The sequence below is a fragment of the Vidua macroura genome, chromosome 18, assembly GCF_024509145.1.
Source record: "Vidua macroura isolate BioBank_ID:100142 chromosome 18, ASM2450914v1, whole genome shotgun sequence".
In the NCBI taxonomy this organism is placed as follows: Eukaryota; Metazoa; Chordata; class Aves; order Passeriformes; family Viduidae; genus Vidua; species Vidua macroura.
This window is the reverse complement of record NC_071588.1, coordinates 12,397,745-12,422,303: the sequence shown is the minus strand read 5'-3', so window position 1 is coordinate 12,422,303 and position 24,559 is coordinate 12,397,745. Positions and strand designations below refer to the sequence as shown.

Here is a 24,559-nt window from a genome sequence, read left to right as displayed (position 1 = left end):
CAGTCCCTTTTTGACACTCCGTTTCCAACATTGATCACACTGATCCCTTTTTGGCCCCCATTTCCAATACTGATCACATTGATCCAGTCCCTTTTTGACACTCAGTTTCCAATATTGATCACACTGATCCCTTTTTGGCCCCCATTTCCGACACTGATCCACATCGATCCATCGGCCCTTTCTGGCCACCGTTCCCGACACTGATCACACTGATGAGGTCCCTTTTTGGCACTCCGTTTCCAATACAGGCCGCCGTTCCCGGGAGCGATGGGCCCGGTGCGGTGCCTCTGTGGCCGCCGTTCCCGGGAGCGATGGGCCCGGTGCGGTGCCTCTGTGGCCGCCGTTCCCGGGAGCGATGGGCCCGGTGCGGTGCCTCTGTGGCCGCCGTTCCCGGGAGCCATGGGCCCGGTGCGGTGCCTCTGTGGCCGCCGTTCCCGGGAGCGATGGGCCCGGTGCGGTGCCTCTGTGGCCGCCGTTCCCGGGAGCGGCAGCCCCGCGCCCGGTCGGTCCGGCCGCTCTGCGCTCCCGTCACTTGCCAGACGCTCCCTGGCCGCTCTGCGCTCCCGTCACTTGCCAGACGCTCCCTGGCCGCTCTGCGCTCCCGTCACTTGCCAGACGCTCCCTGGCCGCTCTGCGCTCCGCGCCGCGGCCGCACTTGGCGGACGCTCCCCGGGCCGCCCCTCCCCGGAAGCGCCGGCGGCCCCGGAGCGCAGGTAAACAGCCAAGATGGCGGCGGAGGCCGCGGGCCCGCCGGGGCCCGGCAGCGGCGGCGGGACGGGCCTGACGGACCTGCCGGGCGAGCTGCTGGAGCTCATCCTCTGCTGCGACGTGCTGGGCGCCGCCGACATCGGCCGCGTGTCCTGCACCTGCCGCCGGCTGCGCGAGGCGTGCCAGCCCCGCGGCAAGGTGTGGCGGGAGCGCTTCCGCCTCAGGTGGGCAGCGCCGCACGGCCCGGCCCGCCCGGGCTCGGACGGGAGGGAGCGGGCACCGCCGGCGCCCCGCGGCACCGGGGATGGCCGGGCCGCGCGTGCCTGGGGCGGTGGAAGCGCCGCCGTCACCGCCCGATCCCTTCCCGGCTCCGCGGTGAGCGCCGCCCGGGCCGGCGGAGCCCGCGGCGCTCCGGTAGCGCGGGGCGGGCACCGAGCGGCGTGCCTGGGAAGGCAGCCTTAGAGGCGTCCTTTCACCCCGTGCCACGGGCAGGGGCACCGTGCACTGTGCCAGGTTCCTCCAGGTTTAGCCTGGAGCCTGGAGCACTGGCAGGGATGGGGCGGCCACGGCTTCTCCGGGCGGGTGTCCCGTGGGGAGGGACCAGGCTGAGCCTGCTGCTCGCAGGGGCTCCCCCTTGGCCAGAGATCGGGTTTGTGGCCCTTTGTGGCCCTGATCTGTGGCTCTCCCAGGGCCACAGATCGGTTTTGTGGCCCTGATCTCTGGCTCTCCCAGGGCCAGAGATCGGTTTTGTGGCCCTTTCCACACCGGGCCCGTGGATCCCCTGCATTCCCAGGGCCAGCCCGGGCTCTGGCAGTGGAACCATGCGCTGGGGTTGTGGACTGGCCTCCCTGACCCCTCCAGAACAACAGGCAAGAGCCATCTCAAGACTGATGCTGGGCAGCAGAGAGGTGTTTATGCGTGAGGATTTGGGGAGAGCTGTTCTCACAGATACCCAGACCCTTGGGATGAGGTTTTGCTGCTGTTCTGTTTCCCCCAGGGTGCTGTGCTCGGTGGCACCGTGCATATTTTGCCTGGGGCTGAAGGGTGGGTGTGATGCTGTGCTGCTCTCAGCAGTCCTGGAGGCAGCTCCCCTCATCCCCGGGGCTGTCCAGGCTCATCTCTTACCTGCCTTTGTGTGTGTTGGCACAGGAACAGCAGCAGAATTGCTTTCTCTAGCTGCCACTTGGCTCCTGAAAGTCAGCTCAGGCCAAATGTGGGGATTGTTCCCTTTTCACAGGGGTAAAAAAGCTGCTGAGGAGTTACAGCTTCCCCACTCCAGCAAGCCATGGCTCTGGGACTGACTTTCACCAGTTCAGTGGCTGCAATTCCTGCAAGTTTCAGCCTGGTTGGGATCCAGCAGCTGGAATGGGATGTGGTGGGTGCTTGGCACACGTTGCTCTCCTCCTCTCTCCTTGATAATGGAATTTTTGGCTGGAGGCTTCACCCTGGCCTCGCCGTCCTGGCTGGATTCCATTGTGAGCAGTGGCACTTCCATCTTTCCAAAATTCCCACCGTCCTTCCAGCCCATGAAGTTCTCCTTTCTCATCCCAAAATAAAGGACTGTGATGGTTATTGTGAGGTGGCTGCATTTCAGCAGTAGCTGAAAGGCCAGGGATTCATCAGGAGAGAGGCTGTTATGTAATGTGAGGTTATTTGGCTTTATTTTGTGGAGACAAGTGCAGGGAAGTTTTGTTATTAACCAGCAGTGAAATATCTTCCAGGTGTGGTTTGGACACTGGTAATAATTATTATACAGGAGGAGTGATTTCAGTATTTGGTAAATTAAATATATAAATATAACCTGAAAAGAACCTCAGACAAAGGAAGATGGTTTGTATAAACCAGTAATAATGAACAGCATTTCAAAATGTGGAATAAATCCCCCAGCAAATTAAAAGAAACCCCTTTCTCTCAGCTTCATTGCCAAAATATTTCCACCTGTGCTGATTCTTGTTCATGTTTCTCACACAAGTGATCCTGGTGTCTTCACAGCAGCAGGAATTGCAGTGCTGGCACATATTTTATGGCACAAAGCTGTGTTGTGGCACCACACACCCACTTTATTCAAAAAGGTGCTGCTAACAGCCCCCAAAGCATGCCCTGAAGTTGGATTTTCAGCTGAACATTGAAATTCTGGGTAAGCTGTGAAATATGTGGAGTTTGAGTCTCAGTAAAGGAGGGTTTTTTTACAAGAAAGCTGTGAGGTGGTTTATTTTTTTCTTCAGACAATTATTTCTTGTCTCTTGTCAAACTGCAGGAGCATTTAGCTGTCACAATTTGATTTCAGATTGTGTTTTCCTCCCGTAGATGTTGCCACCAGCAAGGGCAGTGGAGGGAGCTGTGTTTTTAATGAGCTCCCCGAGGTGGTAGGAAGAACACAGGACAGAGAATTCCCCTTCTGTTCAGTGCCAGCTTGGCTTCCTTCTTTTGTGGGAAACTCTTTTAATTATAAAACTGAAGCATTTAGGATGTTAAGGTATTGAAATCGTGGAGTGGGAGCCTCTGAAGGTTTCAGGAGAGCTTGCTTTTAAATAATCATTAATGCACAGCTGCAGTCGGGGAGTTGTGCTTTGCTGGCTGAGGTAATTTAATACAGTTTAAAGCTGGGCAGTGTCTGGGCACTGTCTCAGCTCCTCAAGTCATTCTGGAGGTTCTCAGGGAGGTGAAATATTAATGATGCTGTTGGTTTGTGTGTGTGTGCAGGTGGCCATCCCTGCTGAAGTACTACAGCCACAGTGACAGTGTCAGCTGGCTGGAGGAGTACAAGGCACGGCACAACGCAGGGCTGGAGGCACAGAGGATTGTGGCTTCCTTCTCCAAAAGGTTCTTCTCAGAACATGTAAGTCCTCCTCTCTTTGTGTGTGTGTGCAGCAGCCTGGCCACTTGTCTAATAGAATCATTAACAAAATCATTAATTGAATCATTAAGGTTGGAAAAGACCTCCAAGATCAAGTCCTGAACCATGTCCCTAAGCACCACGTCTTCACATTTTCTGAACCCTTTGAAGGACCTCTGAAAAGCCAGAGCTGACATTCCTAAATTCCCTCAGGAAAACAAATCTTCCACTGTGCAAGGAGACTCTGAGAGCAGCACAGTCCAAGTGGCTGTAGGGCTGCTTGTCTGAGTTTCACAGCTTTATCTGCTGGACAGTAACCAGAGCTCAGTGAGGCTGAGATTTCTCACAGCATCCTGGGATGAAATCTCGACTTCATAAAGAACATCATTATTGTTCTTTCAGAAATGTTGTGGCTTGCAAATGATGCAGCCACAAGAGCTCATGTTCTACCCTTGGTGTGCTGCCAGAAGGGTTTAGGCTGAGCCCAGCACTGGTCCTTGCACTAATCCAACAGCAGCTGCTGCCGGGAGATTTTTCTTCAAAGGGTCCAGAAAACTGAACTTCTTCGAAGGACAGCGATTGCACCACTCCCCTAAGCAGCTTGTCCCAATGCTTGACAACCTTTTCAATTAATCAATTTTTCCTGATATCCAACCTACACCTCCCCTGGAGCAGCTTGAGGCTGTTTCCTCGACACTGCCTGAGCATTCACATCACCAGGGCGTGTTCTTCTTTAAAAATCCTTAAACCATTCAAAAGTTTATTATTTCTTAGAGGGGTTTTGCCTTTTAAAAATGTGTTTATTTAGTCTTTATTATTATTTTTATTAGGAAAAGGTTCTTCTTCCCCCAGAGGGTGCTGGGCACTGCCCAGGCTCCCCAGGGAATGGGCAAAGCCAGAGGCTGCCAGAGCTCCAGGAGCCTTTGGACAGTGCTGCCAGGGATGTGGTGGGATTTTGGGATGTCTGTGCAGGGCCAGGAGTTGGACTGGATGATCCTTGTGGTATCCTTCAGGATATTCCATGATTCCATAATAATTCAGAGATTCACCTTCCTTGATTGTGATCAATTCTTTCTATTACTTTCTCTTGCCCCTCTCTTCACATCTCCTCAACTGTGCACTCAGAGATTTTGCATTTCCTGACTTTGGGTGAAAATGCTGAAACACAGCCAGAAGGGGAGAGAGTTCCAGATCCAGAGGTGTGTGGAGTGCAGCACACCCTGGGATTGCATTCAGCCCTAAAAGCTCTTTGCTTTTTGCTGGGAGTTCAGCCCTGGCTGTGGGAATTCTGAAGGCCACGGGGTTTGTTGACACAAAGCACAGCTGCTGTTTCTCACTGCAGACCTTGTGCAAGGACAAGTTCTGAGAGCTGTCACAAGCTCTTTGAGTTCAGGAGCAAAGCACAACAGGGCCCCTCAGTTGCAAAGTGTGTTTTTTAAGTTCTCCAGCCAGCCATGACCCTGAAAAGCTTCTGTGTTCAGTGGGGAAAAGGTGAAAATGTGGTGTCTCACACCAATGTGCACATGAGACAGGAGTTACTTGGCTGTTTGCTTGGTAGCTGTGGAATTTGGCAAGCTGTACAGCTGGGTCAGCCTGGAATTCTGTGAAATGAGTATAAATACTGCCTGTAACTTTGGCTGAATTCAAAATCCCACACAAGAGCCACTAAACAGCCTCCCTTTTGTGGCTCCTGTGCAGAAGGAAGGCAGCAGGGCCAGGTGGGGGTTTGGTGTCTCCTGGCTGCTCTGTTCTGCAGCAGCCAGACATTTGTCCATGGAGAATTGTCAGAGCATTAACTGGGAGAAGCAGCTCCTGGATTCCTCCTGTTTTGATCACATATGCAAAGACCATGGAGAGACCATTAAGCAATACCCAAAGGCCTCATGATGAGAACCATCTCCTGTGGGGCCAGAAACTGCAGCTTGATTCCCTGCTCAGAACTGAGAGGAGAAGGCTTTCAACCCATATATGAGCCCATATCATACAGTGAAAAGCTTGAAAGCCTTTTTTTTTTTTTACAGTTCAGCCAAAGTTTAGAAAGTAGTTCTGAATTCTGGAAGAAAATAGCTGTTCTGAATATAGATGCAGAAGTGGTTGTTGTAAAAAATAAAGGCTCCTGCCTCTTCATTCCTTCACCCAGGATGAATCTCCTGCACAGGGGGGTGTATGGAGGGGTTCAGTCAACCACAAGCAGAAGTTGATTCCACCTTAAAACCACTTGCAGCTTGTGCCCACCCTGCATAAATGTGATTCTGCTGGTCCTGAACTCAGCATCTCAGCCCTAAATGCTGTAGAATTGGGCTGATACTGCTATAGGATATTCCTGGGGTTCTCAATGGAATAATAAATCCATGAGTACAGACTGTCAGTATTTGGGGAGCAGGACATTTTAAAGATCTTTAATAAATTGAAAAAAAATGGATTAATTTGGTTTTGAGGCTTTTCCTGAAGTTACGGGAATCTGTTGTGCTGTGCATAACTCCTTGTCTGCTTTGGCAGGTCCCCTGTGATGGATTCAGTGACATTGAGACTCTGGGGTGCCCCAGCCATTTCTTTGAGGATGAGCTGATGTGTATCCTCAACATGGAAGGAAGGTAAGAGAGGGCTGAGAAATGGCAGGGATTTCCCTCTTTCACCAGTTCAGTACCCTGGTTAATGCCTGACCTCAGCTTCTGCCCTTGGTCACTCATTAAACAACACCCCCAGGCTTGCTAAGGCCTGATTTCACAACAGATTGAGTATTTCCAGAGGAAACCATGGAAACCTGTCCCACAAGAAGAAGATCCTCGGGTTTTGTGTTGCTTTTTGTTGTTTAGTTCCTTGCCAGCTCATGGCATCTCCTGGGACATATCCCATGCACCCTCAGCTCTGCCTAAGCAGTTCCCATCCTCTTGTTCCTTTTTGATTAAGCATGGATCAGCTTGATGAACTGATTTGCAGGATTAGGCCAGGGCACCAGAGGGAAGCAGAAATCCTTCAGGAATGCCACCATGAATCCCTGTACCCTGAAATTCCAGCTTTTTCTTTCCCTTTCTGAGCTGGAGTAGGTTGGTCCAATTTTTGTCCCCAGAGAAGCAACTGAGTTGAATTCAGCCACTGCAAAATTTGCAGTTCTATAAATTATTCAGGCAGGTGGTAAATAAAACTCCTGGCTTTTATCTGCCTGGGTAATCTCATCACCTTGATTAACACTGGGCAAGATGAATAAGTTTATTCGAAGGTTTTATTTGGTTTATTTGCAGGTTTTTCTGCTGGTCCACCTACCCAGGCTGGGTCTGGTGTGATACAAAGCTATGATAAATGTCCTTAATGGGGCCTAATAGCCTTGATTAGAGGCACTGTTAATAGGGCTTGAAAAAACCCAACTGGAATGGCAATCATCTCATTTTTGCCTTTTCCCATCCATTTTATTGCCTTCTCTATTTGAGCTGGGCCTGAGCATCTCTCATTTGACAACTGGTTAAAAAGCTTTTGAGGCTTTGCACTGGCCAAATGCCTCCCCATAAAGCAGAATTGGTGCTAATTACACCCTGATTAAGCTGTAGTCAGTGCCATTCAGGAGCATTAGGCTAAATCATCTCCCTGGAAAATATCCCAATAAAGCAGTTGTCCCTGTTGAGGGTCCCAGTTTATTGGAAGAAGATAAAATATTATGAGTTTTGATTGCCCTACTGTCCAGGAGGATGGAGAGGCTTTAGAAAGTGATGGGGCTTTGCTGTAAAAAGTTTTGGAATTGTGTCATCTGCAGAGCAACTGTTGATCTCCTCCTGCCTTTTCAGAGCTACGGAGTTGGTTTTCCTCTGGGGAATTTTGTTTTTCTTCTGAATACTATTGGACTGATATTCATGTCCCTCATCAATCTATTTTTAATGCTGAGAGGATGCTGTAGGAGTGGCTCTGGAGAGATGCAGTCAGACAGAGGGTAATGTTTTATGAATAAAGTATAGGATTTTAATCAGATATTCCTGAGCTCCTTTAATTAGGATCTGTGTTGTTTCCCATGATAATGTATCTTCTCAAAATTATGTATCGGTGATGGGGTGAAAATTGGAGATGACAGGAGCAATGTTTTGCAAGTTGGGTGACTTTTTATGATAAATTCTTCTCAACATTCCCCTTTTGGGTTGACTTTCAGTGGCAGTGCTTGTTGAGAAAAACAATAACCCAAACTGTAGACTTGTATTAAAACTTAAACCAACTGTTCACCCTTCAATTAGGGAAATGCTTCATCTTGTGTTTAACTGTGCAGGAAAGGTCTCACCTGGAAGTACTATGCAAAGAAAATTCTCTATTTCCTACGGCAGCAGAACATATTAAAGAACCTGAAGGAGTATCTGCAGCGCCCCACGGAGCGGCAGTCCTTTCTGGAGGGTGAGTCCTTGGCAGAGAACCCAGCCAGAACACCTAATGACAGCTCTCCATCATGCTTTGACTTGCAAGGAGCCTGCCTTGCTTAGACTCCAGCCAGCCCTTGGCTAATGACTCAGAGTTCAGGTTGGATTTTGGATGTGTCTGGAATCCTTCCCATCCTGCAGCAGCGTTACATCAAAATGTCAGGATGGCGTCGGGTCCTGTCAGTGCTGTGTGCTTGAAGAATCACCCCTGGACAGCTGGGCTGAGGCAGAAAATGCTAAAACACTGGCATCTTGAGCAAGGTGCTGAGAAAATGAGCTGTAGCTCGACATCCTCATTACTGACATTGCTGCAGTGGCCCCTGGGCTGATTCCCAGTCAGCTCCCTGCTTTCCCCTTTCCCAGGAACTCCTCGGACAGGGACAGGGAGCAAGCACAGGGAACTGTAGCCTGAGCACTGGGAGTGTCTCAAGAACTGAGTGTTAAACTTAGGTGGGAAAGAAATCCAAGTCCAGTCACACAGTGAGAGGGCACTTCCACCTACAAAGAAAGAAAAAGCTCTTCTGCTTCTTCTGCTCTTTGTGTCCTCAGTCTCATTCTCCTTCTGTCTTTTGAATAGCTCAGAAACTGCCAGGGGCTGTAGAAGAGTCCCTTCCTCTTGGTACATACTCCAAAATGTCCCTGAAAGAGGACAAAAGAGGCTGTAACACCAAAGCTGGCTCTTGTTAATGCAATAGACTTTGAAGAAGGGGCTGTTAGGGCAAGAAGGGAAAGCAAAAAGTGTCATTTTCTAGAAAAAAACCAAATTAATTATGAGACTTAGTCATGTGGGTCACAAATATGTGTGATTTGTCTGCCATGAATGTGCCAGCAGGAAGTGTTTTGGGAATTTCCACCTGGTCAGAACCAGGGAGCACTTTGAGAGGACAAAAAGGAGACACGGGGCCCTGCTGAATTCCTTGATTTACAGACCAGTCATGGCCATGCTGACAAAGCCATGTAGGAGGCTGGAAGAGGTATGGTCCATGCAAAATCCTTACAGCTGATTCCAAAGTTTGAACAAGAGGAGGCTTTGGAAAGAGCCAAGGAGAAGGTTCTGTGAAAATGAAATATTTTCCTGCAGAGGCTTGGGCAGGAGGAACATGAAAGCTTGTTTTGTTCTGTGTTGTGTTAGGAAGATGGAGAGCAGGTGTGGAAGAGAAAGATGAATGTAGCAGATAAGGAAATGATGAACAAGGATGATGTGGAGGATGTGACAGGGAGAAATCAGAACTGAGGCAGTTTGAGTGAAGCTGGGATTGTTTCAGGCTCTGAATAAAAATCTCTGTACGTTGGGGAGGTGCCAGGGGCTGCGGTGTGAGCGCAGAGCTGGTCAAGCCTGACATTCCTGCTCAATGTACAAATACCTTTCAGCATGGTGGAGAGGGCAATACTGGGTTCAGCTGGTAATTTCTCATGTCAGCCCATTCTCTGCTTTTTGTGTGACAAATCCAGTAGATGACTGCAGGTTTCAGACACAGAGCTCTGCTGTTCTGCTGCAACCGCTCGCTGCATGCCTGGAATGTAGAGCAGGCAAAACCAAGCAAAGAAAAAACTGAAGTCCTGTTTCTTATGTAGTTTGTTTTTTCCAGGTGCTGTTTTGATTGATCAATACTGTAACCCCCTGTCAGACATCTGCCTCAAGAGTGTCCAGGCTCAGGTGGACGATATCACAGACAAAGTGCGCAAAGTGCTGCGGACCAAGAACCCCAGGCACCCCAGCTTGGCTTCCAAGGCAGGTACTGTACAGAAACGTGCCTTCCTGCAGAGCCCTCCTGCACCTCTGCACAGCTGAAACTGCTGTGGAGGTGTGGCAGCTTAGAGAGCTGTTGCTTTTATCCCCTGGCAAGCAAAATTGTGACATTTACTGAAGCCATCAGTCAAGAAACAGCTGTTCAATAGCCCAGGGTTCAGTCCATCTGATGCTAAAAGGATTGGGAGGGGAATTCTATTTTTTCCCATTTGTCTCTGGAACCTTATTAGTCCTGTTATCTGTAGCTGAGCTGTGGGACTGGGGAACAACCTCTTTCCTGCCAATATCAGAAAATCATCAGTAGAAAGGTGCATGTTTATAATTTCCAGAGGTCAGGCAGCATCTTGCTCCTTGGTTTTATAAACAGTGAGTAATTTCTGGCTTTCAAGGAGAGACTGAGCCTGCCCATGCAAAGATTCCATTGCATAAAGGTTGAGTGCTCTTGTTTTCTCTGTCTTTATTTCACTGCATGTGTTTCCAGGAGAGGTTCTCATTCCAGAAGTGGAACTTCAGAGGCAGGTGCTTGATGCCATGAACTGTGTCCTGTATGAGCAGCTGAAATACAAAGGAAATGAACTGGATTACTACAATTCACTGAATTCCTACATTCACCAGGTATGTGTGTGTCAGGCAAAAACTGAGAGACACTTGATTTGAGACACTTTATTTGTCTGAATATAGCCAGACAAATAATTCTCTGTGAAGAACAGCTCTTAAATAAATATGTTATCCTTCAGTGCATTTTCTGTCAAGTTGTATTTTCAGTTGTGAAATCAACCCATGAAATTCATGTTTTTGTTAAATCCCGCCTGTGTTTTTGTCACATTTTTCTCCCCCAGGTTTTGATCCGCAGGACAGGAATTCCCATCAGTTTGTCTGTGCTTTATTTAACAATTGCCAGGCAGCTGGGAGTCAAACTGGAGCCTGTCAACTTTCCCAGCCATTTCCTACTGCGATGGTGTCAAGGGAAAGAAGGGTGAGTGACCTGCTGAACTCTGAAATTGTGCCCACAGTGACAAAAGCCAGAACATATTTACAGCTCCAGACCTGTGTGAGAGTGTTTAATTGCATTCCATCTGCCTGTACAGAGGGAAAGATCAGACCTTTAGGAAAGTTTTCCTAGAACTCAGCTGCTGCTGCTGAATGGTAACAGATTTCCTGCTCTAGACTTTGAGGAGAATGTTTAATTATTTTCCCTCTGGAATTAAAACCTATAGAGAGGGAAAAACCAGATCTTTAGGAAAGTATTCCTAGAACTCAGCTGCTGCTGCTGAATGGTAACAGATTTCCTGCTCTAGACCTTGAGGAGAATGTTTAATTATTTTCCCTCTGAAATTATAACTTATACAGAGGGAAAAATCAGATTTTTAGGTAAGTTTTCCTAGAACTCAGCTGCTGCTGCTGAATAATAACAGATTTCCTGAAATAATAATACCCATGAGGTGATGTGAGAATTATGGAAAAGAGAGAAGGTACCAGCTAGTCTCTGTTTAGGAGGGAGCTGAGAAATGAAGGACACGGGTTGGAAGTGCTGAGGGAAGAACAGAAACAGCAAACCCTGCTTTACCACGAGACCCTGATGACAGTTTGGGCTCTTTGTTGCCTCTTCAGAAGCACAGATATTTTTGACTACACCTACATCGATGCCTTTGGGAAGGGGAAGCAGCTGACAGTGAAGGAGTGCGAGTACCTGATCGGGCACCACGTGACAGAGGAGTTCTATGGGGTGGTGACCTCCAAGGAGGTCCTGCAGCGCATGGTGGGGAACCTCCTCAACCTTGGCAAGAGGTGAGTTGAGGATCCATACCCTGGGGAAAAGGACCAGGGGTACATTATCTGCATGTCCAATATTGCTGCTTCCAAAAGGTGTCACTCACCTCATGAGATCCTGAAAATTCCGTGTGTCACAAGGCATTTTAATCGCCTGCATCTGAGTGGAAACAAAAATATTTAGTGAAACTAGTTCCTCTCAAGAAAATAGACAAGATATTTTATTTTCTCTGTGAAAAGCTGGTAGGGACTGTCCACCTTGAGAGCAGAGCCTTTTCCTGTCATGTGGTAGGCACAACCTCCATGTTCAAATGAGCATTTTCAGAGATCCTTGTAGAATATCAAGTTTTGTTTTCAAATCCTCCTGATAATCCCTTTCCCCAGCTGCCATAGACAAACAAGAGTGGAAGGACTGTTGTAGGTGGCAGGGGAACAAAAGGAAGTGGCTTGGAGAGTGAATTCTCTGTGTGGGATCATCTGGCCAAGGAGAAGAGCTGTGGGTGGGAGGGCAGAGTTCGGTGATCAGGTGTGGAGTGCTTTTCCTTGTAGCAGGCTGATATGGTGAGTGACAATCCATGCTGGAGTCACTGTTGTGAGCATGCTGTACCTGCAGCATCATTCTGGGGACTCCCCCTATCCCTGGGAGCTCTGGGGACAGGGTTGCAGAGCCTCACAGGTGAGTTTCCTTTCTGCTGGCAGAGAGAGCACTGACCAGTCCTACCAGCTCCTGAGAGACTCCTTGGACCTGTACCTGGCCATGTATCCAGACAATGTGCAGCACCTCATGCTCCAGGCCAGGTTATACTTCCACCTGGGAATCTGGCCAGAAAAGGTACCTGGGCACTCAGGGGAATGTTTTGGGGAAGGCTGAGCACTATTAACACTGGGCTATTGATTTTTGGGCTATGTCAGCCTGCATTACAGTCTGACACGAGTTGTTTCTGTAATAAATGCAGTTGGAGGAGTTCTCACATTGCAGGGAATCAATTTGAAGCGAGGAGAGTGGATGATTCTTGGCTGCCTGTCCTAGGGGAGAATTGGGAGCAGCTTTGAGTCATAATTTATTATTTACAGCTTGTCTTGCAACCAACACCGTGCACTGTGAATTATAAGAGCATCCTGTTTGCTCTGTGCCTAAATTGTGGTAAAACTCCTGCTGGGCTCCTGGAAAAGGAGCCATTACCTTATCAGAAAACTTTAGAAAGTTATCTTTTATAAATAAAACCAAAGCTGTGCTCCCAACCTTGGCCACACAGTCTGTGGCTCTTGTGAAAAAGGAGCTTGATATCCCTGTCCTTGGAATTCCTTTTCCTTCAGGGTAACAACTCCACTCCTGTTATGTTGGGAGTGTGGGAAAGAAGATGCAGAGATTTACAGGTTGTCTGGATCATCCAAGGCTTTCATTGAATCAGGAGAAGGCACAGGGAAGAGCCTGTAACTCAGAAAAGTCTGATTTTTTTAGTGTGTCACTGCAGCACAGAGGTTATTCCTACTCAGAATGCCCTGTGCTGGTTCAGTGGAGCTTGTGCCAGTTCACAGTTGTGAGGTTTGGGAAAGGGACAGGAATACTGGCTGGATAGAAGCTGAGCAGAAGCAAAACTCTTCCCACCAAATAACTGGAACAGAACTGCTGGAGAAGCTGTCTCCTTCCCTTTGAAGAACAAAGTGCTTAGCTTGGCCTTCCTTTCTTGTGGCAGCAAATTTTAGGGTCAGCACAGAAAAAAAACAGCACCAAAAATTGTGTATGGGAGGGACTCACTGAGCTGAAATAGCAACTGGACATAAATATGGAACACTGAAAGATCTTCCTGCCCCCTCCTGGCACTCAGGGATGTGTTTGGAGAGCACCAGACTTGGATTTGCAGCCCCCCAGCACACAGAACCCAACCCCAGGGCTGAGTTTTACTGGGTTCTCTGCACCAGATGCAATGAAAATGAGCAAATTTGGATTTTTCAGGACTGCATCCAGTCGTTCCAGGCTGTCAGGCAGGATTGCAGCTAACCAGAGAGAAAGCTGTGTCTGACAGGACACAATGTACCAGCTTTGACAGGAGCTGCCAGATTTATGGATGGGTAGGAAATCTAAAAAGTCCTGCAGAGCTACACTTAATGTTGCCCTAAATATTTGTAAATAACAGTAAATAAAACTCCCAAGATTCTCTGGCAGCTGTGGTTGCTTCCTTCCTTAAGGATTTTTCAGGATTTTCACATCCTTCTTAATTTTTAATAGAATTAAAGTGGCCAGTAAGCCTGAGCTGTGTTTCTTCTCATTAATTACTCACCTGTCCTTTAGTTAAATTGATTTTCCTCGATTTTTGGCTGCTGTTCATGCTGAACAGCCTGAGATTTCCATTCCTCTTCTGTTGCTGCTCTGAACTTAATGACCTATGATCAAGGAGACAATCCTTTTGCCAGGTGCCAAAGTGTGGCAGATTTTGGGACTTGAGCTATTTGATGTTGAGACAGATACCTGTCTTTTCCCAACATGTTTACATAACAGGCTGGGGTTTTTTTCCTTGCTTTTACCAAAAAATTAAAATTTGCTTTTCCTGCCTCTAACAAACTCGGCAGCAGGTGCTCTGATGTTGTGCCAGAGGGTGTTGGGAAGCTGGAATTGTGGATCTGCAGACCTTGCTGCTCTGTGTTCTTTAGTCATCCTGAGACAGCAGCTGTTCTGTCTTGTTCCTTGGGAAAGCATCATGGAGGTTATTTCCATTTCCTCCTCTGCTGCCCTATTTTTGCTCCTCACAGACATGCTGAGAAGCTCTTTTAAGTTAAAATATTAGTTCTCAAGAGCAGCAGAAGTCACCTGGAACCACTTCCCAGCAGCATTTTGGGACACTGGGAACTGTAATCTCATGACCAGGAACCTGGAGGGATGGCCTGTGGGCACGAAACAGGACATGATGAACTCGTGGGGCTGAGTTTAAAGGAGCTGCTGAGCTCTCCAGTGCCTTCCCTTGGAAGCTGGGAGCTTTACAAAGAGAAAAGGAATAAGAACAGGCTGTGTGCAGGCTGAACATGAAGCTATGGCAGAGAACAGTGTGGAAGATGTTGTGGCAGATCTCAGGGCACTTACATGCAGCTGACTCCAGCAATGTATCTCTATGTGCTCATGTCTTGGACAGGTGTCTGCCTAGGAAGGCAGGAGCCTCCCTTGAAATAGAAAATGCAAACCCCCTCCCTCTGAATTATTATAATTTTGAAATTAAAAGGCTCTCAGGCAAAGGTATGGGAGCAGGAATAACAGTTCTTTACTAGGAAAATTAAAAATACAAATGCAATAGTACAAAAACAAATAAAACACTGCCAGAGTGAGAGCAGGCCCTGGCAGCCTGTGTGTCAGGGTGATGGCAGCAGTCCCATTCCATGGTGGCTCAGCCCTCCTGCAGTGCCAGCTGTGCTTCTGCTGGAGCAGGATCCTGGACAAGGCTGGAGTTTTCCTCTGAAGCTCCAGGGCTGCTGGAGATGGGCCTGGGCTTCCTCTGGGAATGCAGTGGGGAAGAAAGCTGCTCCTCTGGGAATGCAGTGGGGCAGAAAGCTGCTCCTCTGGGAATGCAGTGGGGCAGAAAGCTGCTCCTCTGGGAATGCAGTGGGCAAAGGCTGCTGTGCTGTTCCAAGGTCAGATTGGATCCAGGTAGGAATGCTTGGCTCCTCCCCTGGGCGGAGCCTCTCCCCATGGGATGATGGAATTTTCTCAGCCATGCAGGGACACTCAGTGGCCATGAACAGGAGAGATCTCCTGGAGGGAGGATGGGCAGTGGGAGAGATAAAGAAAAAACTGCCCAAAGAACAGCAGAGAACTGCCCCAGCTCTGACAGATGGGGATAGAACACACAGCCCCAGCCATATCTTCCAACCTAAGACAGTTTATAAGTTGTGCTGCTGCAGGGACATGTCCTGAACCTGTTTTTGCTGTGCTTTGGAAGGTCCTGGACATCCTGCAGCACATCCAGGCCCTGGACCCATCCCAGCACGGGGCTGTGGGGTACCTGGTGCAGCACACCCTGGAGCACATCGAGCGGCGCAAGGAGGAGCTGGGCCCCGAGGTCAAGCACCGCTCGGATGAGAAGCACAAGGAGGTTTGCTTCTCCATTGGGCTCATCATGAAACACAAGAGGTGAGCTTGGAGCCTTCCCCACAGTCAGCTCTGTAGCAGCAGAGCAGAAGGGTTTGAGCTGACAGCAGTGAGACGTGGATTAGTGCCAAGGAGAAGTGGGAAATGCCAGGCACGTGCGTCTGTCCCGTGCAGGAAAGTGGGGGCAGCTCTGGGAGTGCCTGGAGAGAGCAAATGTTTGTGCTGCAGAGAGCCTGACTTGTCTGAGTCATCCTCTATCACACAGGTACAGAGCTCTCCAGGAAAGAGCAGCAATCACTTAATGAGGGACTGTGCAACAGAGTCAACTTCAAAATCGATCCTGATATTCCCAGGACAGCTTGTGGATGTTTCCCTGTGCTCTCATTCCCTGTTCCTGCCTGCACTGCTCTGCCAGAGAGCCAGGCCAGCACTGTGTTGCTTTGGCCACTCCTCTGACTCCCCAAGACATCCAGAGCATATTTGAGGGGTATCAGCAGTGACAGTTACAACACCTCACAATTAAGCCCATAAATATTCTGTAAATACTGATGGCTTTGTTCTCAGTGTTGGGCTTGCCATGTCTGTGTGATGAGCACAGGAGTAGTTGCACAGCCCGGCAGGGTGGTTGATCCTTCTTTATTTCTTCCTTCCTCTTCTGGCTGCTGACTTTCAGGTTCTTTGTCATTCTCTTTTCTTCCTCAAATTTGGTTTTGCTTTGTCTCAGCTGTTTATTCCTGTCTGTTTATCCAGTCATTCATAGTCACATCCCTCCACTTTAAAATACAAATCCAAAGTCTTTCTGAATTGTTTTTTTTTCCCCTCTTGCTCCTCTCCTCCTTGTGCCAGCTCTCAGGAGGTTCCTATCCTGTTTGTGCTCTGTTTATCTTGAGGAAAAGGAGCTGGCTCTGGAGTTTCCACAGCCTTTGTTTGCAATTTCTTGAATCAGGTATGGCTACAACTGTGTGATTTATGGCTGGGATCCTGCCTGCATGATGGGTCACGAGTGGATCCGGAACATGAACGTGCACAGCCTCCCCCACGGCCCCCACCAGCCCTTCTACAATGTCCTGGTGGAGGATGGCTCCTGCAGATATGCTGCCCAAGGTGAGCAGGGGCTCCTGTGTGTACTCTGCCACATCAGGACAAAGGGGTGCTTCATTGATTAATTAAGTGTGGCTAACAAGGGTTGTAAAGGTGGAGGTAGGAAGGAAATGATCCTGAGTTGTGGCCTGGTCTGTTTGCTCTCCATGAAATCAACACTGCTGGGATGGACAGGAAGGTCCACTCTGGTGTGATGTCCTCTTGCCCCAGAAGTGTTTTGGACACTCTCCTGGTGTGAACCTTGATTTGTGCTTTGAAAGAAATAATTCAGCTTCTGCTGAAGGCTGAAGGTCAGTCAGCAGCTCCTGACAGCTGTGCCTTGGACAGGACCTGGAAATGGGATTTAGTGAGGGGTTGCTGGTCAGGACATGGTTCTGGCCACTGTCACATGCCAGGATCCCAGGGGACACAGGTAACCTGGCTGCTAGTGCCACCTTTAACCAGAACAAAAATGAATGTCTCTTCACAAGTGCAGGGAGGTGTAGAAATCTCTATGTCACGTGTGCTTTATGCAACAAACCATAAGAGGAAGCTCTTGTCTGATGGTCAGAGTGTGTGGTAAGAGCTGTTGAACTGAGGTTCTGAAGAAAACTACAAAAGAGAAGCACATCTGTGACTCTGTACATGGTAAAAATGTTCACTTGCCTCATGTTTGTGTTCCCTCTGTGACAGGGAGTTCCCATCCAGGCAGGGCAGCTGCACAGCCAGAGTGGGTTTGGCTAAGGGAAGATGTGGAAGCTGCTGGAGAGAAAATGCTGAACAAAATGCTCTTTCCCTGGGTGCTCCCTCATGTTCTGGTCCCCTGAGTGTGACAAGAGGTGTGACAAGAGGTGGTTTTACAGACAGGGACACTCCTCCCTCTGTAGATTTAAAGTGCAGGTGTTTCCCACTGTCCTGAGATTGTTTTTTTTTCTTATGTTCAGAAGCCCAAAAAGATGAAGTGGCAAATCCTGATGGCTCAGAACAGGTGGGGCTTGGCTTCAGAGAGTCTTAAAACCAGAAATTCTCATTGTGTTATGGGTTGATATTAAAATATGCATCTTGGTAATTACCTAATCAGGTAATTGTCCCCAGTGCTCCTGGGGCTGAGTCATCACTTATCTTGTGTCTAATGATGTTTAAACAAACAGAACCCTGTCTGGTCCCACAGTTCTTGCAGGGAACTGACACTGTTATCGCTGCGTCTCTGTGGCCTCCAAGAGTTCTGATATTGCTGGGGAAAAGTGAAGGGTTTGTTCTTGCTGCTATTGATATCCCCTCTAAAACATCCTCAGATCATTTGGGAAGGATTATTTCATATCCTCCTGACCTGACTCTAGGGAGGGAGGGAGAGATTTTACTGAAAGAATCCTAAACAAATCCTCATGTGGAGTTTAATTTAACCAGCTCAGAAATAACCCCAAGCTTATTATAGATAAATGTACCTCAGTTTGAGGCCTTCCTGTGAATCTGTGGGTTGAGTGCAGCTAATTCCAGAACTCCTGTGTCATTCAGGGAGTTTAGTACCTGTCCACTCTTGTCTGTGTTTTGTTTGCTTTGTGACAGCACAGGAGAGAGATCTGTGGCTCAAAACTGCTCGTCAGCACCTTTGGGAGGCTCCCACCTTGTGCTGAATTTGCCTGTGTCAGCCTGTTCCCCTGCCAGCTGCTGTTCCATCCCTGCAGCTCCATCCCTGCAGCTCCATCCCTGCAGCTCCCCATCCCTGCAGCTCCATCCCTGCAGCTCCATCCCTGCAGCTCCCCATCCCTGCAGCTCCCCATCCCTGCAGCTCCCCATCCCTGCAGCTCCCCATCCCTGCAGCTCCATCCCTGCAGCTCCCCATCCCTGCAGCTCCCCTTCCCTGCAGCTCCATCCCTGCAGCTCCCCATCCCTGCAGCTCCCCATCCCTGCAGCTCCATCCCTGCAGCTCCCCATCCCTGCAGCTCCATCCCTGCAGCTCCCCATCCCTGCAGCTCCATCCCTGCAGCTCCCCATCCCTGCAGCTCCCCATCCCTGCAGCTCCATCCCTGCAGCTCCCCATCCCTGCAGCTCCCCATCCCTGCAGCTCCCCATCCCTGCAGCTCCATCCCTGCAGCTCCCCATCCCTGCAGCTCCATCCCTGCAGCTCCATCCCTGCAGCTCCCCATCCCTGCAGCTCCATCCCTGCAGCTCCATCCCTGCAGTTCTCCATCCCTGCAGCTCCCCATCCCTGCAGCTCCCCATCCCTGCAGCTCCCCATCCCTGCAGCTCCATCCCTGCAGCTCCCCATCCCTGCAGCTCCCCATCCCTGCAGCTCCCCATCCCTGCAGCTCCCCAGCACAGCTCCCAGCTCAGCCATGCTGCTGCAGAGCACTCAGCAGTGCAAATTGTTTTCCGCAGTGGTGCAGTATCCAAAAAGGTCCTTTGCAAGCCTCTAGGACTGCACCAGGCTGCTGAGGCATGGAAAGCTCTGGTGCTGCTGGCTGCACACCCTGGCATGCAGCAGCTTCAAAGAGCCTGCATGGATTAATAGGAATTCTCTGTTCGCACTAATGAACTGGATTTCAGAGACAGATTATTCCTGAATGACATTCTCTGCACCCCAGCGTGTTCCTGCCCTGCCCAAAGTCAGCCTTTGATCCTGATGCAGCTTTTTTTTCCTAGCTAATACTACCTGTTTTATCTGGCACAGTGCTGGAAAAAAATGACATCATTTGGGGAGTGCTGCAGGGCTCCAGCCTGTGGGATTTACTGCCAGTCCCTGCTCTGCACCGACACTGCAGAGCAGAGCAGCCCTTGGCCGGGGTCACCTTTGGGGTTCAGTGTTCAGGGGTCACCTTTGGGGTTCAGTGTTGTTTAACTTGTGCCTAATCAGGTTGTGCCTATCAGGAGCTGCTGTGGGAAAGAATCAGTGTGTCCTTCTTAGGGACTTCCACTGGACCTGGGGAAGTTTGGATTTAGGGAAGTTTGTTTTGCTGGAGGTGCATTCTGGGCTTTGGCATGGTGGAAACACAGGCTGAGGGAGGAAGCTCTTGGCTCCTCTGCCAGGACAGCCTTGTGCAGGTGGGCTCACCTTGGAGCATTTGAGGGGGATCTCTCCTAAAACAGATCCTCCAAGGGCTGTGAGGGATTAGAGGGGCAGAGCTCACTGCAGCAGCTTCTCCCCACGCTTACAGCTGAGTCCTGTGACCAGCAGAGTGGGAGCAGCATCCTGCTCCTCCAGCCTAATGCCAGGCAATCCCAGGCACAAACCAGTTGCCATGTCCCTGGTCAGTGGGGTCATCAGGAGGTGAGGCTGTGAGCAGTCACACTGACTTGCTCTGCCTGTTTTCCTGCATTAGGGTATTTTTTTCCTTTCAGGCGCCAGATTTGGTGTTTCTAGAAACACAGACAAGGCCTGAGAGAGGCCCAGGGTTCAGTGCCTTGCAGCAGGCTGTTCTGTGGTGGTAACTGCTGCTTCCCTTCCCTGACAGAGAACCTGGAGTACAACTCTGAGCCTCGGGAGATCCCTCACCCCGACATCGGCCGCTATTTCTCCGAGTTCACCGGCGTTCACTACCTGGCAAACACCGAGCTGGAAATTCGGTACCCGGAGGATTTGGAGCTCACCCGAGCCACGGTGCAGAAGATTTACAGCTCAGGCAAGGAGTGAGTGCCAAAGGCAGCCTGGGGACAGAAGCAGCTGGAGTGTAGCTTTACCCTCTTTGCAGAACTTGCGTGGGAAGCAAGTTTGGTGACAATCCTTTGGCTTAATGCATTGAAAACTGCACTGAACTTGGAAACTGGTGCTACAGCATCTTCCCGTTGTCTGCCTGCCCATCCTGGCCCAAAGACACAGGGACACTTTGGTACTTGAGGCCCAGCAGGAGGATCTTGCAGGGACAGCTGTTCCAGGAGCGTTGTCCTTGGGAAGGATCTGCACATTCTGTTTCTTCTGTGGTGGCCTTAGAAGGTCAACACAGTGAGATCATGCTGTGGAATATGGAGGAACCCCCTCTTCCAGAGAAGGAAGTTGCTTGTCCTGGCAGTATTTTTGTTTGGCTGAGTCTGTCTGGTTTGGTTTGAGTGTGTGTCCTATGCAGGCAATAGTTTTTAAAGTCTCTCACGTTTCACTGTTGTCTTCTCCGGTCTGATTTTCTGGGTCAGGTATTGCTTCATCTCTGTAGTCTGATTGTTCCTAGAGCTGCTGTTCCAATCCTAAATATCCTTCTGGGCCTGGCAATATCCTTATGGGCCTGGGAAAGAGCTCCAGCCACAAAACCAGCAGCAGTGAAGCTCGTGGGGTGGCAAGCAGTGCTGACCCAGGGGCCAGGTGGCCACCGCCCCAACAGCAGAGACTCCAAAAGCAGAGGAGGAGCTCCTGGCCCTTTTCCACGCCTGCTGACCACACCAGCCCATGTCCTGACCTTGTTCTTCGGTGTGTCCATCGTGTGTGTCCAAGGTGGGATCGGTGGCACAGCCATGAGTGTTCCCAGGAGGAGTTGGAGCCTCCTGGGGATGTTTGGTGGGACCTTGAGTGACTTCGATGGATGCAGAGCTGCCGCTCGCTGCCATCTCCAATTTTTTTTTCCAATAGGTATTTATGCAATACAGTGGAATGATGACTGGAACCTGGCCATCCCTGGAGTCAGCCAAACCATTATGGAAGCAAGGTGTTAATTCCTGCAGCTTGAGGCCTTCTTCCTTCTTGCCAAAAGAAAACGGATTCTAGGGGGGCGCAGACTTGGCTGCCTACAAGGGAAGAGCTTTAGCAGCTCGAGGCACGTGACTTTTAACCTTGACTTAAAGGCCCAGACAGAACCACTGCAGAAGAGGTTTTCCTCTGGGCTCAGGGGCTGTGGGGTGCAGAGTGACACAGTGTGTGTGCATATCTTTGTGGTTTCTGAAGCAATGTGTGTAGAGTAGCTGCAGCTCGTGTCTCCTGTCACTGTCCACTTGCAACACAGTAATTCTTCCTCTGAGCTGACAATTAGGGCCCTGTAGAGGTAGGTGGATGCTCTTTAGTCTCTTATGCACTACAGGTATCTCCACGTGGAATCACAGCCCTCCTCTCCAGCAATGCCTGCCCTGCATGTCACCTCCTGCAACCCTGAGCACTGGTTTGCTGTGGAAATAAATGCTGAGAGCCCAGCACTTTGGTGGTGGTGGTCTGCAGGGATCTGGGGCTCCAGGAGGAGCAGCCTGTGGGGAGAGAGTGAGCAATGCTGAGGGGGCTCTGCTCCAAGCACTCTGTCTTTAAAGAGTCAGAATCCCAGAATGGTTTGGGCTGGACAGGACCTTAAAGCTCCTCTTGTTCCATGGGTAGGGACACCTTCACTGTCCCAGGTTGTCCTGACAGGAACTTGAAGGGAGGAGGAGTTTCCATTGTGAAGCAGGGTAGGGAATCCTCAGGCAAAAAATCTTAAATTCCATCTCTTGTTCTTTTGAGGGTTGGAGTAGACCCCAGCCCTTGAAGCCATTGTGAAAGCAGATCCCAAAAGATTCCTGGCAGGGATACAAGGTTGGGAATGGGGCTGGTGAGTCCCAAGGTGGCTGAGAAGGGGCAGAGCAGGGCCTGAGCTCCCCATTCCCAGCTGTCAGCAAGATTCCTGGGATTTTGTGCTCCCTTCTGTTGCCACCTGGGCCTCTCTCCAGTGCACCCAGGGAATTGCAGAGCTCAGAGGAGCCCTCAGCATGAGGAGCTGCCTGAGCTACAGCCGTGCCATAAAAGATCCACAGGAGCCAGCAGAAAGCACCCAGAGTTTCCCTGAGAATGGCCAGTGCTTGCCAGCCCACCAGGAAATCTGCTGGGGCTTCAGGGGTCCCAGAGCAGCCAGCAGGGCCCTTTTTGTCCCTCTTCTGGGGCCACTCTGTGCTCATACCCTGAGAGGAGCCTGGCCCAGGAGGAAGTGTGGGAGCTGTTGCTCACCACAGACTGGTGTGGCCTGGGGTGCAGAAGGGTTGGGTACTCAGGGCAGCCCAGAAACTCAATTCCCATCCCTCTGGCAGGAGTTTTTGGAGGAACTGTGACCTCAGACAGCTCTGCCTGCTCTGGGTGCTGCCCACATCCACACCTGGGCTGTGGGTGTTGGGGTCACCCAGAGCACAAACAGCCTTGGAGGTGCCAAATTTGGAAAGATGGGGCTGTTTCAGTGTGTTTCCCACACAACCTCAGCCCAGGGGCCAAGTCAGATTTTGGGATTTGACACAAACCCAAAGGGAATGGTGACTTCCCTTGGTCTCCCATTTGGGACAGGTGTCCCCACTGCCTCCAGTGCTGCCTGCCCTGGGTGGAGTCTTTGGGCCTGGGGAGGAGAAACTCTCCTGTGAACACCTGCTGCTGTGGGAGGCCTCAGCCCAGCATCCAGGGTGGCCAGGGAGAGCTGGAAACCCCCAGGATACATCCAGGGTGGCCAGGGAGAGCTGGAAACCCCCAGGATACATCCAGGGTGGCCAGGGAGAGCTGGAAACCCCCCAGGATAGCTCCGTGTCCATGCTGGAACAGCCTCTTGGACTGCACATCCACGGCCCAGCACTGTGGGAACACCTCAGTGGGATGGTGGGGTGACATTTGGGGGTTGCCTGTGCCCCTCCCCTCCTGGCAGCACAGCACAGTCACCTTTTCCCCAAGGGGACAGCAGTGGATCCCAAAAGCTCCTTGTGTGTGTGTGGGCGATGTCTGAATCCGTGGTGTCCGTGTTAAAGGTGTTGCTGATGCTGTCCATGGGGATTTGTTCTGTCCTGTGTGGAGCTCTCCCAGGCTTTCTGGAGAAGCTGGAATTGCCTCCCCTTTCTCCCCCCAGGTGCAAAGCCAGGCCAGGTCTCTCCTGTGCAGTGCTACAGTCCTTGGGAGCAGGGGGTGAATTCCCTGCAGTCATTGCCCTGCTCTCCCTTTCCACGGCACCAGCCACCCCTCCTGGGGACAGAAGAGCCCCGGTGCTGGCATGTTCAGATCCAGAGGGTGAAGGAAAAAATCCAGAGAGGGGGAAGAGGAGGCTGGGAAGGGGCAGGAAGCCAGGAGTACTCACTGTCTGCATGGTGAGGAAAAGCCAGGGCTGGTTCCAGGCTTTGCCACTGGGTGCTGCCACTCAGGGGTGTTCCGGGCAGTGCCATTCCCAGGCAGTGCCATTCCCAGGCAGTGCCATTCCCAGGGAGCAGTCCTGTGGGCAGCAGCATCCCCGGGAGGTTTCTCCACCCTTGGAGGCCGAGGTCTGGGTGTGCTGCTGCTCCAGGCCAGGCTGAGGAGCTGCTGGTGCCCTCCTGGATCCCCTTGGGAAGCTCTTCCCACCCCTTTGGAGCCATCCTGACTCTGAGGGACACTGAGAGCACCCTGACACAGCCGAGGGCAGGCAGTGAGGCCTCTGACAAACCGTGGGAGTTTGTCTCCAATCTTTGCAGGAAAACCAAGCCCCAGGAGCATCCAGACCAGCCAGGCCTGCCTGGGGCCAGGAGGATGAGAGGAGCAAAGGGCTGCTCTGGGCTGGAGAAGGGTCCCTGGAATCTCTGGTCCTTTCCAGGCCACCTCCACCTGCACACGAGCTGGCTCCAGGTACTGTCCTGACCCTTAGGGCATCTCCAGGGATATCCCAGCTCTGAGGGCCCTGCCTGTCCCTGCTGGCTCTTCCCCATGGGGGACACGGGGACTGTCAGCAGGGACAGAGCGCTGCGTGTATTTCCCACTCCTGCCCTCCTTCTCCTGCCTGGAAGTGCCTGGGCTGGGCAAAATTCCACACTGGATGGAAAACTGCTGGCCCAGGAATGGAGGGTGAGGAGCCCTGAGCCCCAGGGCTGCTGACACTGACAGCTGAGGTTGCAAGATGGGGACATCTCTCCTTTCTCCGTTTTTATTTATAAACAGGTATTTTCCTGGACAGCTGGAGGCTGGAAATGATTTCATTCCTTTCCTGTTTATATTTGGCTTTAAACAAATAAACAACACTGACTTGCTACTTACTGCCGCGGTGTGCTGTGCTGTTTGAGCTGCT

At 50.6% G+C, this 24,559-nt stretch overlaps 1 protein-coding gene across 2 annotated transcripts; it reads left to right on the top strand.

The window, feature by feature from the left end:
- Positions 1-721: 721 nt before the first annotated feature.
- On the top strand, positions 722-24,528 carry FBXO21 (F-box protein 21). 2 transcript variants are annotated; one of them, XR_008439856.1, is made up of 13 exons: positions 722-932; positions 3,412-3,547; positions 6,044-6,138; positions 7,794-7,915; positions 9,528-9,674; positions 10,170-10,303; positions 10,528-10,664; positions 11,300-11,476; positions 12,158-12,290; positions 15,388-15,578; positions 16,483-16,640; positions 20,069-21,036; positions 21,172-24,528. XR_008439856.1 is itself a non-coding variant. In XM_053993821.1 (12 exons), exons 1-12 carry the CDS (start codon positions 727-729, stop codon positions 20,245-20,247), a joined length of 1,815 nt encoding a protein of 604 aa, XP_053849796.1. In that variant the 5' UTR covers positions 722-726; the 3' UTR covers positions 20,248-24,528. The 2 variants fall into 2 exon arrangements, 1 of the variants encoding a protein (XP_053849796.1); XM_053993821.1 differs by having other exon boundaries at positions 20,069-24,528.
- Positions 24,529-24,559: the final 31 nt, after the last annotated feature.